This window comes from Pantherophis guttatus, chromosome 2 (genome assembly GCF_059756535.1).
Source record: "Pantherophis guttatus breed Tessera chromosome 2, ASM5975653v1, whole genome shotgun sequence".
Lineage (NCBI taxonomy): Eukaryota > Metazoa > Chordata > Lepidosauria > Squamata > Colubridae > Pantherophis > Pantherophis guttatus.
Genome location: NC_142064.1, coordinates 250394502 through 250409274, shown reverse-complemented (window position 1 = coordinate 250409274; position 14773 = coordinate 250394502). Strand labels below are relative to the sequence as shown.

At 41.2% G+C, this 14773-nt stretch overlaps 1 protein-coding gene across 1 annotated transcript; it reads left to right on the top strand.

Moving 5' to 3' along the window:
• Positions 1-1846: 1846 nt before the first annotated feature.
• LOC117673998 (putative peptidyl-tRNA hydrolase 2) lies at positions 1847-13806 on the top strand. Its single transcript, XM_034431764.3, has 6 exons — positions 1847-2138; positions 2242-2316; positions 4762-4863; positions 6730-6827; positions 9024-9138; positions 12193-13806. Exons 1-6 carry the CDS (start codon positions 2043-2045, stop codon positions 12280-12282), a joined length of 576 nt encoding a protein of 191 aa, XP_034287655.1. The 5' UTR covers positions 1847-2042; the 3' UTR covers positions 12283-13806.
• The last annotated feature ends 967 nt before the right edge of the window (positions 13807-14773 follow it).

The following is a 14773-nucleotide window of genomic DNA, read 5'->3' as shown; positions in this document are numbered from 1 at the left end:
ATTCAGCTTCTCAGTTTGAAATGGGAGAGGAAATAAATGAACAACATGCAGAAGCTAACAGAATAACAGAATTGGAAGGGAACTTGGAGGTCTCCTAGTCCAACCTCCTGCTCACGCAGGAAACCTTATACCGTTTAAGACAAATGGCTGTCCAATCTCTTCTTCAAAACTTCCAGTGTTGGAGCACACACAGCTTCTGGAGGCAAGTTGTTCCACTGATTAATTGCTCTAAATGTCAGGAAATTTCTCCTTAGTTCTAGGTTGCTTCTTTTCTCAATTAGTTTCCATACATTGCTTCTTATCCTGCCTTCAGTTGCTTTGGAGAACAGGTTCACCCACTCTACTTTGTGGCAGTCCCTTATATATTGGAACACTGCTGTCATGTCTCCCCTAGTCCTTCTTTTCATTAAACTAGACATACCCAGTTCCTGCAACCGTTCTTCATACGTTTTAGCCTCCAGTCCCCTAATCATCTTTGTTGCTCTTCTCTGCACTCTTTCTAGAGTCTCCACATCTTTTTTATATCGTGGTGGCCAAAGCTAGATGCAGTATTCCAAGTGTGGCCTTACCAAGGCATTATAAACTGGTATTAACACTTCACGTGATCTTGATTCTATCCCTGTTTATGCTGCCTAGAACTGTGTTGGCTTTTTTGGCAGCTGCTGCACACTGCTGGCTCATATTTAAATGGTTGTCCACTAGGACTCCAAGATCTCTCTCACAGAGCGTCTCTCCCACCTCTTGCTATAAAGTACAGGCTGGGTGCAGTGGTGAAATCCAATTTTTTTTACTACCGTTTAAGGCGTGGCTTGGTGGGTGTGGCAGAAGGATACTGCAAAATCCCCATTCTCTTCCCACTCTGGGGCCAGCCAGAGGTGGTATTTGCCGGTTCTCCAAACTACTCAAAATTTCCGCTACCGGTTCTCCAGGACCTGTCAGAACCTGCTGGATTTCACCCCTGGCTGAGTGGTTGCAATCGTCACTACCAATACTACCAAGAATGGCAGCTCTGGTGGGAGGGAGTGAAGAAATTGGCTGTCCATTCTTCATTTCAGAAAGTCCATAACAAATCACTCTGGCCATCCATTGTTCAAGGATCATCATTTGCTCAGTTGAAACATTTTTCAGGGTTTGCACAGCACATGAAACCATAGGCTGACCACAAGGGATGGACTGGCAGAGCATGCTAAATAAAACACGGAAGGTTAAATTCATACCGCCTATGCAGTCTCTTGTGCAAATTCAGCTTCTCTATACAGCTATGTTATTACTATTACTATTATTATTATTATTTAATCTTTAGTGAGATTCACAACCTTTGAGGCTGGTTAATAGCTCAGCAGCTCCAGTCCTAACCAAGGATGATGATGATGATGATGATGATGATTAATTCAATTTATATGCCGCCCCTCTCCGAAGACCCAGGGCGGCTCAGAATACACTCAAAAAATCACTATAAAAACACTTAAAAATTAAAAACATTAAAGACATTAAAACCCATTCACACCATTCATGGCCGGATCTGGTCAGATTGCAAAGCGGTCATTATTACTAACAGCCACCTTGATGTAATGGTTAAGGCTACCTTAATCTTTATAGCAGAGGCCTTCAAACTTGGCAGCTTTAAGACTTGTGGACTCCAACTCCCAGAATTCTCCAGCCAGCATAGCATAGCTAAAGAATTCTGGGAGTTGAAGTCCACAAGTCTTAAAGCTGCCAAGTTTGGGGACCCCTGGTTTATAGGATAGCAGCCGCACTTCAGAGAGCCCTTCTCTTTCAGATACGTTGGACTACAGCCCCCACAATTCCCAGCAGTAAGTATTTCTAGGAGCAGTAAGTCCTGCTCCTAGAAAACCACGTGGAATCCGAAACCATGAAAAGCCAGCCCGCGCTCCGCCACGGGCGCAGGCAATAGCTGTCATCTAAGGAACAGGCAGGGCTATTGGTCACAGAGCGATGACGAAAGGAGCAGTCGCCGTCTCATTGGCCGAGAAACGAGAGAAGTGGCCAATAGGTGGGCAGAGCGCCGGCAGCTGTAAGGAATGGAGTCGCAATCGCCCGATTCGGATGCGAGCGTCGATGAGTCTCTCTTTGCTCTCTTGCTGGACCTGGGGATTCCCGAGGCTGCAGCGCGGAGGGTGGGTCGCCTTTGTCAGTGGATCAGGATCCGGTGCGGTTTGGGATCCATTCCGTCTGGTTTATTTCTAACACCCCCCCCACCTCCTCTTTTCTTGCCTCCAGGCTCTAGCGCTCACCGGAGGTCATTCTGCTGAAGCGGCGGCGCAGCTTTACTTCAGTAGCGGTCTCGATTCCCAGGTATTATCTGCTTTTGCGATCTTGATTTCCGCTTCTGATCCAGTTAAAGATCGGTTTCTGGCCTAGCTCCCTCCTTTTTATCATCATCATCATCATCATCATCATCATCATCATCATCATCATCATTATTATTATTATTATTATTATTATTATTATTATGTATGCACCATCAGGCTGGGGCTTGAAACGCGATCATCAGCAAGTCTGGACAGTGTTTTGGATAATGATCAAAATGCTTTTTTATTTACGCCCTGATTTGCTAACCCAGGGCCAGAAATATTTTTTTTCCTTCGGGAGATGATAGATCTTAAAAGGATCCACGTATTTGTAGCGTATATTAAAAGCTCCGAATTGCAAACCTTTAATGGAATGGAGGAACGGGCGGGAGAGCCTATGTATTGGTGCGTGTCCAGAATTCTTATGGGTGTTAATTTGTAGTAGCAAAGCAGCAAAAGTCTAGTGGCACCTGAAAGATAAAATATATTTATTATAGTATCAGATTTTCTGGCTGATAAAGGTCACTTTAAAAAAGCTATCACTGTTCCTGTGTTCTGAGTAGCTTTATTAGAAAAATAAATAAATAATAGAAAACCCTTTAACTTGCATCCAAGGTAGAGTTCATTTGCTTGGAGCAGCATGAAGCAAATAAATAAAGTGTGCTGAAGCATGTGTCCACTAGTCTATCCTACACTTTAAATTCTTATAATTTAAAGAAATTATAATTTAATTAAATTCTTATAATTTAATTATCTAAATTTCTTCAAAGAATTATGAATCACCCAAGTGGTTATGATGTATATTGAAGAATATACGGATGATGCTGTTCGCTAGGGAAGAAAACGTGTTTCTTAGATGCTAGAAGTGAATGATTTGAAATGTAGTTCAAGGCTTGAATTGTATACCTATTCTGATTAAAGGGCTATATCATTGTACATGCATATTTACATAACAATGCACTCACACAGACTTAAATTTAGCTTAAATGCCAAAATTCAGTCTTGCTTCTACCAGGAAACCTGTAGCTGAATTTTTCAGCATGTAACCTCCTCGTTTTTTACAGAAGCAAAGCTATCTATGTGCAATTATTCCAAAACCAAATCAGGATTCAGCAATACCAAGGCCTTTTTTAAAAAGGACTTATGAATTACACATTCCTTGAGAATCATCCTGAAGTGGCAGAAAATACTTCTCCCTGACCTCAGGAAATATTTATGATTTGGAATAATTATACTGATTAACTGTAATCATACAGGCTGCAAGAGTGCAGCAAATATGATATTCGCATTAATTGCTTGAAACTCATATATAGTACCATTTAATGTAATGTCTGTAATATATGTTTCAAGCAGTTAATGCACATATCATATTTGCTGCACTCTTGCAGCCTGTATGATTACAGTCCATCAATATAATTGTATGATTTTATGTGTGAATGTATGTATTTTTGTTGATATGAACAAATCTGTCCACAACTGCAACCTAGAAGTTGGAAGAAAGCATACTAACCCTTTCCCACCATCCCTCAACTTCCGCTTGCATATTGTTCACTGTTTAGTTGTGTACTGACTGTGTAGGGTATATACTGTAGTGACTGTGAATGTCTGGAGTTAAGCACAAGAGTGATCATAAACCATTAATGGATTAGAGGGGGAGACCATCTTGGAACATAACCGGTTCATAAGTAGAGGGATTTTTCTTCTGTGGTGTATGAGATTAATAACACTGTAGTAGTGCCATCTGTTTTGCTGATGGGTAGGGCGGAATACAGGTAGTCCTTGATTTACAACAGTTCATTTAGTAACCATTCAAAAGTACAACGGCACTGAAAAATCATTTTTCACACTTACAACTGTTGCAGCAGCCTGATGATCACATGATCAAAATTCAGATGCTAGGTAACTGACTCATCTTTATGATGGCTGCAGTTTCCCAGGGTCAGGTGATCACATTTTGCAACTTTCTGACAAACAAGGTCAATGGGGAAGCCAGATTCACTTAAGAACAGTGATGTTAACTTAAGAGCTGCAGTGATTCACTTAACAACCATGGCAAGAAAGAAAAAAAAAAGAAAGGTTATAAAAAAAAGAAAAGTCATAAAATGGGGCAAAACTCACTTAACCATTGTCTTGCTTAGTAACAGAAATGTTGGGCTTAATTGTGGTCATAAGTCAAGGACTACCTGTACTTCCAATTGTTCTTTTAAGGAACTCAAAGTAGTGTCCGTAGTTATTTTTGTTCCTCTGCACATTATTCCACTGATCTATGAGTAAGATAGACATAGAGCTGGTGATTGGCCAAGGATTATCCTGTGAACTTCATGGATGACCAAAGATTTAAACTTGGTTGTCCTGTCGTAGTCTGACACTTTAATATCCATCCTGTGTGATTTCATATCTACTTTATTGCAAACAGAAAACTTTTTTACAGTCAAACTCTCTTTTCCAGGATGAAGATGAGGCACAGGGCAGTGATGTCAATCTTCTCCCAAGCAGACACCACAAGATGGTCTTTGTGGTAAACATGGAACTCTCCATGGGAACTGGAAAGGTAAACTCTCTTCAGGGTATTATTGTCTTCTAGCCTTTTAAACTGACCTTAAGTTTTTTTTATCTGATTTCATATATGAGGGGCAGATCCAAGGCTGAAACTAATAGTCAGCTGGAGAATCGTTCAATAACTTGAAAAGCTTTTGAAAAGCTTAGTTCATTTTCTTCTAAGATGATAAATGTAAAAACTATGGCTCAGTAACAAGTGTGAATAATCGATTACTTAAGTCCTCCAAGTACAGGCAATCCCCAGTATTCAAAACTGCCTAAATTCCACATTAAGATTGTCCAACTTAAAAACAACCTTAGTTACAAACAGGCTGCTTATTACTAAAAATGGCAGCCCTCATTGTCTTTTTTCTAGCACTGAAGCCATGTAGCGCTTTCAGGAACTGCTGAAGTCACACATTTTTAATATACAGGTTGGGGTGAAATCCAGCAGGTTCTGACAGGTTCTGGAGAACCGGTGGCAGAAATTTTGAGTAGTTTGTAGAACCGGCAAATACCATCTCTGGCTGACCCCAGAGTGGGGTGGGAATGGAGACTTTGCAATATCCTTCCCCCAGGAGTGGGGAGGGAATGGAGATTTTGCAGTATCCTTCCCCTGCCAGACCCACCAAGCCACACCGACCAAGCCACACCATGCCTACCAAGCCACGCCCACAGAACCGGTAGTAAAAAAATTTGGATTTCACCACTGGTTTCAGCCGTTTCTGAAAACAATGCATAGCTTCAGTGGCTCATCAGCTAAAGAAAGGACAATAATGACTACCATTTTCGGTAATAACCCAGTCCATTTGTAAGTTCAGGTTGTCCTCAACTTACAACCACAACTGACTCCAACATTTCCATTGCTAAGGGAGACAGTTGTTAAGTGAATTTTGCCCCATTATACGGTCTTTCTTGCCACAGTTGTTAAGTGAATCACAATTATAGATAAACCTCCCAAGTGCTTCAGCGACCCTCTAAAAGGATGCAAATGGCCAGTTGTCTGCAAGGAATATGGATGAGAAGTGAAACATCTTCAAAGAAAAAACAAGTAAGTCCAGTTGCCTCCTGAAAAAGCATCTTAGGGACAACCATGACCTAGATGACTGAGAATCTCTACAGACCTTTAGCTATAATTTGGGATGAACATCCTTGGGATGATGTGGGAATAGGAATGGATTTCCAGAGGAAAAAAAATGCAGATTACAGGAACCAGGAGCACTACTCAGGTGACCTTAAGGACACAGATAAACCTCCAAAGCTTCAGTGACCCTCTAAAAGGATGCAAATGACCAGCTGTCTGCAAGGAATAGAAATCCTTCCATTCCCCACTATTCTGTCAGAGCTGAAGAAGCTTCTTGGATGAGAAGAGAAACGTCTTCAAAGAAAAAACAAGAAAGTCCAGTTGCCTCCTGAAAAAAAGCATCTTTGGGACAAATTCAGGTTAATGACACATTTAGGGAATGGAACATCTTCTTAATCCAGAAATGCCTGCATTGTTGATCCATGTTTACAAGATGAATTTTGTCAGGATTTCTAACTAGACTCCTACATATAACTTGCAGGTAATGAATGAACCCTTCCCTAGAGATATCGCAATAACACTTAGACTTATATACTGCCCCATAGTGCTTTATAGCACACTCTGGGTGGTTTACAATGTAAGCATTATTTGCGTATTGCCCCCAACAATCTGGATCCTCATTTTACCAACCTTGGAAGGATGGCAGTCTGAGTTGAGTCGTGTCAGGATTGAACTGCAGACCGTGGGCTGAGTTTGCCTGCAATATTGCAGTCTAACCACTGCGCCACCAGGGGCAGCAGAATTATTTCAGCAGAAGCAAGACCAACCCCTAATTTTGAATGTTTTCCTCCACAGATCGCTGCTCAGGTGGGGCATGCAGCAATTGGCTTGTTCCAGCTGGTGCATGAAAAGCCAAGTCAGAGGGGCTTGATCAACCAATGGGATGAGCATGGGTAAGGAAATAAGATTTGGCCACCTTTTTCAGGAGTCTGAAACTTAGTTACTTAATTATATATATACATACACACACACACACACACACACACACACACACACACACACACACACATATATAATTTAGGTATGTCTTATATACCGAATGTAGCCCCGACCACCCACTGGCCCCCACCTTTGGCCTCTACCTCCCAGCAGTTTACCTCCTTGCAGCAAACAGCAAGAAGAAACAGCCCATTTCAGCTTCACCACAGCCTAATTGATTGGATCGACCTGACTCTCAGCTGTTTTGCTCTCAGCTGTTTTGAGCAGGCCTCTGCGGCTTGCTGCAAGGAGGAAAATTGCTGGAGCAGATTTTTTTTTTCTCTTGTGCTAATCAAGCTATTTTGAAAACGAAAATGAAAGTAAAGCAGGCTGTTTGCTGTAAGGAGGCAAAATTGCTCAGAGGCAGAGGGAGATTTCTTTTTCTTCTTTTCCTCACCAAAAGAGGTAGGAAAGCTTTTGTTTTTCAAACTACAACAGCTGGCTTCCCGTAAGATGCAGCTAAACCAAAAGCAAATAAACCACTTAGTGGCTTAGTGTGTTGCGGTAAACCACTAAACTGAATGAGCACAGTTTAGGATTAAGCAACTTAAATTTCCAAGTAGATAGGTACACGTGATGTGCTAAAGCTGATACCAAGGTAATAAAATAGAGTGTATTTAATTTAATATAATAGGCTACCTGGCTGGGGAATTCTGGGAATTGAAGTCCACACATCTTAAAGTTGCTAAGGTTGGGAAACACTGCTGTAGGCTATAAAGAATCTTGAAAGTCTGTCCAAAACTTTCTGTCTCATTTATGCTAAACAAAAATCAAGGAAGTGTTATTTTGAGTTTCTTTTGTTTGCTTCAATTCCTGGTCCATATATCATCTTTTCTACAATGAATGGTTCATACCTTCCCCAAGATCATTCTTTTATATTACACAAATTAGGGTGCAAACAAACCATAACTTTAGGCAATATGGTATTGTTTTAGCTTCAAGGTCTAGGCTAGAAACCCAAATGGGATTCTTCCGTGTTCAGTCTCAGTTCTTTTCATAAATGATGCTTGGTTCGGAGGAATCCTCTGTCACCTTTCTGATTTCATTCATAAGACATACAGTAATGCTGCTTGGTTGGCCATGGCTTAGTATGTTGTATAAGTCCAGCCACTTTAGTTTGTAAGCCATAATTTACAGCAGACAAGAGTTTGTGAACTAAGGTCCGTTGTGTTCATTGATAAAATTTGGCTCAGTGGGTCACAAGAGTTTTCAGGGTGGCATTTTTAACTTCTGTGGTCTTTGTAGGGGCAAGGGCTGGTAAAGAGGGTAAGCCCCATTTGAGGGTCTCTCTTTTGGGGTCTAAGGACAAAAAACCCTTTCAGTAGGTCCTTAAATAAGCTTGACTCTTGGGAAAGGTGGTTTAAGAGATAAAATGGCTTCTAGATGGTTTATGCCCCATATATTAAAAAAGGGCCAGAGATTTGCCTCTCCTAAGCCAGACGTGATTTGACGAGAGACAGATGTGGTGTAGGGATGATCTTCTTGGTTTGTTTACTGTGGTGGCCAGGGTGGATTTGATTTAAATCACAATAAAAAGACTTGATTTAAATCAACTCGATTTAAATCATAATTTTTAAAGAGCAACTGTCATCTCTGCTACTCCTTTGACCCGCTGTTGACTCACCGATAGTCCCAGTGTTGCAGAATATACAGCCTTGTGCTACAGAATTAAGCTCCATTTCATGCTGAATAAACTAAATTATTTATGTATCTTAAATAGAAAACTATCTTACGATAGATTTTTACCCCAAAAGTTTTTTATTAAAATAAATTCAATAAAAATCAAAAAAATCTGATTTAAATCAAAAAAATCGGATTTTTTTTGTTTTTTTTTTAAAAAAATCATTGATTTTTATCCACCCTCGTGGTGGCTGATTCACACATACATGATGCTCAGCCGTAAATTAACCTTTAAAACCCAGTTTACATAAAATACTCAAGTCCACTTTTCTGGAAAACTGGTTTGGCCAGTCAAAAGGTGTAGACTTCCACACATACAAGGTTTCGTCCAGTTGCTTTTATAATTTGTTTTAGTTAGACTCATAGCCAAGCGGACAACATGTAGGGTGGCATGATGGCCTTACAATGAAGTATGTGTTTGCCCTTCTTAGTGCAAAGAAAGTTGTACTTCAGGGAGCCAACACAGACCAGTTGCTGGAACTGCACGCGCTCGCCCTGAGTCTAGAATTGCCAACGTACCTAGTGCAAGATGCCGGAAGGACACAGGTAAATCAGTTATTCTATATTATAAGAGCCTTGGTAGTACAGGGGTTTAAGGCACCCTGTTATTAAGCTGGTTATTAAGACCAGCTGCCTGCAATTACTGCAGGGTTCGAATCTCGCCAAGGCTCAAGGTTGACTCAGCCTTCCATCCTTTCTAAGGTAGGTAAATTGAGGACCCAGTTGTGGGGGCAATAAGCTGACTTTGTATAAATATACAAAAGAATGAAGGCTATTGCTTAACGCATTGTAAGCCACCCTGAGTCTTCGGAGAAGGGCGGCATATAAATCAAATTAAAAAAAAAAAAAATTCGGGGGGGGGGGATTGTATCTCCAAAAATGTCTCATCCTGAACCAAGCAAGCCAAGCTGGCTCTTGAGTTGTGAAGGGAGGGTTGGAATTCATGCCGTAGTTTATGAGTCATGTGGACTGAGAACATTTTCAGAACCTGAGAGAAAAAAGCTTGAAACTTTTTGCCTGTTTTATAAGAAAGTCTCTTTTGAGAAATAGAGCTAGTCCTCCACTTACGACCTGTCGCATAGCAACAGTTCCAAAATTATGACAGACACCCACCCCCCTTCCTCCAAAAGCTTCTTACAACCCAGTTCTGAAGTTACAACATTACGTGACTGCATTTTGGGTGCCAAGCAACTAGCCTGCATTTATGGTATCCCGTAGTCATGGGTCCATGGTTTACTTTTTCACAAAAACAGTGTTTACTTTTGATTTCCCGAAAAAAAAATGCTCATTTCGAGCATTGAACTTGCTTAACAACCGTCGTAAAAAAAGTTGCAAAATTAGGCCGGGTCACATGACCCACTTTATAATCATCACATCTTACAACTGTAATTGCCAGATTCCATTGTGGTCATAAGTCGAGGACTACCTGTATGTACAGAATAATAGGTGTAGAGCAATTGAAGATTTCTTCTGATCAGAGATGTTTTGGCACTTACTTATCTAAAAGACATATCTGGCCATCTATCTTTAAAAAAACCACAACTCTGGCTTTAAACAAGTCTTGTGAACTGCCCAAATTTAGAAACAAAAACCTGGTGCTTGATTATTACTTATATTTCAGTTAAAAATTATTTGTAGGTCTTTATATCGCTTTCTAATGTAATTGATGGGATGGCGTGGCTCAGTGGCTAAGATGTTGAGCTTGTCGATCGAAAGGTCGGCAGTTCAGCGGTTTGAATCCCTAGTGCATAACGGGGTGAGCTCCCATTATTTGTCCCAGTTTCTGCCAACCTAGCAGTTCGAAAGCACATAAAAAATGCAAGTAGAAAAATAGGGACCACCTTTGGTGGGAAAGTAACAGCGTTCCGTGTGCCTTCGGCGTTTAGTCATGCCGGCCACATGACCACAGAGACGTCTTCGGACAGCACTGGCTCTTCGGCTTTGAAACGGAGATGAGCACTGCTCCCTAGAGTCGGGAACGACTAGCACATATGTGCGAGGGGAACCTTTGCCTTTACCTTTAATGTAATTACTTTAGACCACAGCATTTTATTGATTGTTGAACAAGAATGAAAACAATAGTTCAGCTCTTTATTTATGCATCTGAAAGCAACTTTCTACTACAGTTGATACTGAAAACCAAATGTGATGGAATACAGCAGACTGGATTCCCAGGAGAGAAGGAGAACATTCCAGAGGAATAAGAGACAGCTGCAGTCCAGATATTTTGCGTGAGAGAAAGAGGGTGAAGACAGTCCCTCCCTAATAGCTCTCAGAATAAATTATAGGTGCAGATAGTAGAATGCTTCAGTTTGGCGGGATTCTGTCTTGAGGCGAGGAACAATCATCTTGGAAGAATCATCACACATCTTTCTTGGTTTTGGAGCCTGACACCAAATCTAACATCAGTTGTCTGTCTCCAGCCTTGACATCCTATGCCCCTGACAGAACAATAAACTGGTGAAACCATTTGCCTCCAGAAGTTGTGGGTGCTCCAACATTGGAGGTTTTTAAGAAGGGATTGGACAGTCACTTGTCTGAAATGGTATAGGTTTCCTGCCTGAGCAGGGGGTTGGACTAGAAGACCTCCAAGGTCCCTTCCAACTCTGTTATTCTGTTATTTTGCCTCCCTAAAAAATGACAAAGTAAAACAATACTTAAACGGAGCTGGATTTCGAAACTTTTTTTAAAAAGTTTCTTTTCACCTTGAAATACTATTAACTTTTTTTTTTTGCAAAAAGTTTTTTTATTTTTATTTTTCTCCACACACAAATTACATCTTTTTGGAACAGAGCCCTGATCCTACTGACTTGTTGACGAGATATGAATAAGCAACCGTGCTGAAGAAACTGATTTGGGTGTTTTTCCATTCCTTTCCCTCCCCAAATTTATCCACATTCATCAGCGCTTGTAACGGAAGCACTGAATAACATTAAAATGGATTTCCGCTATTGGCCTCCTCTATCCCCTTTTACTGGGATATTTCAGTTAAGAATTGCATTACGTCCCCCAAATTCATTTACATACCTGTGTAAATCAGCCAAGTCGTATCCCAAAGATGTTTTTTTCCAAAAGGCAACTGGGCTTCCTTTGTTTGTTTGTTTTCTTTGAAAATGTTTCGCTTCTCATCCAAAAACTTGTTCAGTTCTTCAGAAAAAAATAAGAAAGTCCAGTTGCCTTTTGGAAAAAGCACCTTTAGGACAACCACGGCATGGATGACTGAGAAACTCCATAGATATTCAGCCAAGTCATAGTTAAGGAACACTGGAGAAACCAGGGTCCAAGTTCTCGCAGCATCTACAATGCTGAGCTAGAGCACAGTGTGCTAAGAAAAACCCATAAAGGAGAATGTAGGTTGAAATGAGGGATCCTTGGTGCTCTCCGAGCTTGGTTATTTTCTTGCAGACGCTCCATTACCCAAACTAGATAACATTAATCAACATTCAGCACTGATGATGTTACCTAATTTGGGTAACGAAACGCCTGCAAGAAAACAACCAAGCTCAAGAGAAGCGCTAAAAGAGAAACTACAACTATTCTGAACTCTCATTCATATGGCATGTATCCCTAATGAAAAAACAAATACCCTTCTTTTCTTAGGTCCCAGCTGGGTCACAGACAGTCCTTGCCATCATAGGAGAAGAAGAGCTGGTGAATCAGGTGACTGGGCAGCTAAAACTGCTGAACTGAGATGTTGTGAAAGTTTGGCTGTCTGTGGGATCCCAAGGGAGGAGAGCCTAAGCCATCTCCTCCGCCAACAACTCAAGAAACCACCCGAGCCGAACAGAAACCCCAAAAGGCAGCTGTCTTTTGCAAGAGGAGCGTTCTTCTAGACGACGGAAGTGATTAGTTCTCCTGATCCAGATTTCTAATGGACTCTCAAGTGGGGTCTGTGTGAAAGTCGGACCCCTTAATTCTTCACCATTTATAACCAAGCTGCTCTGTATTAAGTAATGCTTAGGCGTTTCCAGTTAAGGGGAAACTGCAAGGATCATCCAAGGTTGCCTTCCCTTCCTGATGCCCTTGAGATGTATTCACATAATCCATTAACCCCAGTCAAGTATGGTCAACCCACCCCCATCTTCCCCAAATGAGAAAGTGCAGGTTACCCTAGTATATAAATTATCACACCATTTGGATGTCTTGTGCCAAGAGTATATCACTCTTTGTTTTTTTTTCCCTGTGATGTGAAAAGGAACAAGTGTTGCAATCTTTGGAGAGCTTTATCTGCTAGGACTTCTCTGGAGAGCCTCTGGAGAACCAAAGGATGGCTGCTCCTGTTTAGAAGGCTTGTAAACTTCTCTGTTTAGCTAGTGCATATTGTCATTGGTGCCGTCTTGTTTGTATCTTATTTTTAACTTCCACAAGTGGGCTGTGTCTTGCTTTATATGACGTCCGTTGTGTCAATTTCCAAATGGCTTTGAAAAAAAACTGGATTTTCAAAGCAACTGCTTGTCCTGTTCAGACAGTTCTCTTTTAACAAATAGCTGAATTAAATTGAAGTAGTTGTCATTGGGGGGAGGGATAAAAAAAAGTGCAGCAACACGAACGTCTAGATTTTCCCGTCTTAAAACAGCCCTTTTTAATGTTTGTGTCTTTGTTCTCAAAATATTAAGAACAAGAAAAAGCCAAGATTACGTAGCAGGTCTGTGACAGTGTCTTTTTCTGTATCTTTTGTTAAAGTGATAACGTTATTTTCTGGGCTTTTTCCAACGTTGGTCCAATAAGTCCTTTCTTTGCCAATATGCATAGACCACCACCACCCCCCTTCCCAAGAGGGGAAATTCTAGATTTACTGTATGTGTTCTGATACTAGGAATGACTGGAGAATTTGAGGAATAACCTGAATTGCATAGTTTAGATTAGCTTTTTAAGGAATGGCTGATATTGATCAAGTAGCAGCTAACGTGGCGTGTTCCGACATAGTTACAAAAATGTGCTCTCTGATAGAGTTCTTAAGCACCAGGCAATCTGAAATTTAATACTTGTCATTTCCCCCACCCCCACCCCCCCCAGTTTGTAGAAAACCAAGGATTTGGATTTTTGTGTCTGTTAACTCCTCCAGCTATTAACTGTCAATACATGCTATGCATTTTGTGATGCCTCGCACCTCTTAGTGCATGCTGATGAAATAGTTGTGCGCAGATGATGAAATCTGTGCAATTTGCTGTACAAGTGGTTCGGAAAATAAGAGGACAAAGCCTCTAAATCTAAGCTCCATTTGAATGACTTTTTAACGATAAAGCGGTATCAGTAGTTGGCCATAGATCGGCCAGAGAGAGCCCCAGGCATATTGGGGCATTGATGAGTTTGCCTCCGCTTGCAATCAGATCAATTGGAAGGCCAGACCATTTTATTTGCTTACAGGAATGGCATCATCTATAGCAGAGTTTCTCAACCTTGGCAACTTGAAGATGAGTGGACTTCATCTCCCAGAATTCATAGCTGGCTGGGGAATTCTGGGAGTTGAAGTCCACTCATCTTCAAGTTGCCACGGTTGAAAAACACTGATCTATAGAGCTGTGCAGATATCCCATTTGTGCAGCTGATAAGGCTGATTTTCTTTCCTTTGGGGTGGGTGGGTGTGTGCTGCCTTCAAAACACGCCATAGTACTGTGATTTGGCCCACTACCCTGACCTTCTTTCTTGAGTCATGTGGGAGTCTGAAGCTCTTGGGTGGGATGGGGGGGGCTCCCTTTTTCTTTCCTCCAATAGCAGTGTTAGTCTCTCTCTCTCCCCTCTCTCTCTCACACCGTGCCATTGAAGTCAGGTATTTTGCCACACAATGACACATATTATTGGCAGGAGCCTACCTTGCAGACCAACAGGGAAAGACAAAAAAAGCTGCAAGTAGGTTAAGAGCCTCTTGAAATAAAGACAACATGATGTTTATGGCTGAATCATAAACCCCCCGATGGTCTGGAATGACTTGTAAGAGCAAGTCCTGGTAGTTGGGATGCAATTGACTTAAGTTTATGTAGCTACAAAGTAAAGAAACAAATTGCCTCGGCTATTTAGGGCTTGGTAAAGCCCGGAAAAGAGGTGGCATATTCTCTTTGCTTTGCCTTTTATGTTCCAAAGCTTTAAACTGGTTCAGGAGTGTACAAATAAGCTGCCAATTAGAAGAATGTAAAGACTGTGCAAAGGAAGGTGAGGAAAATTAATAACACTTACTCCAATC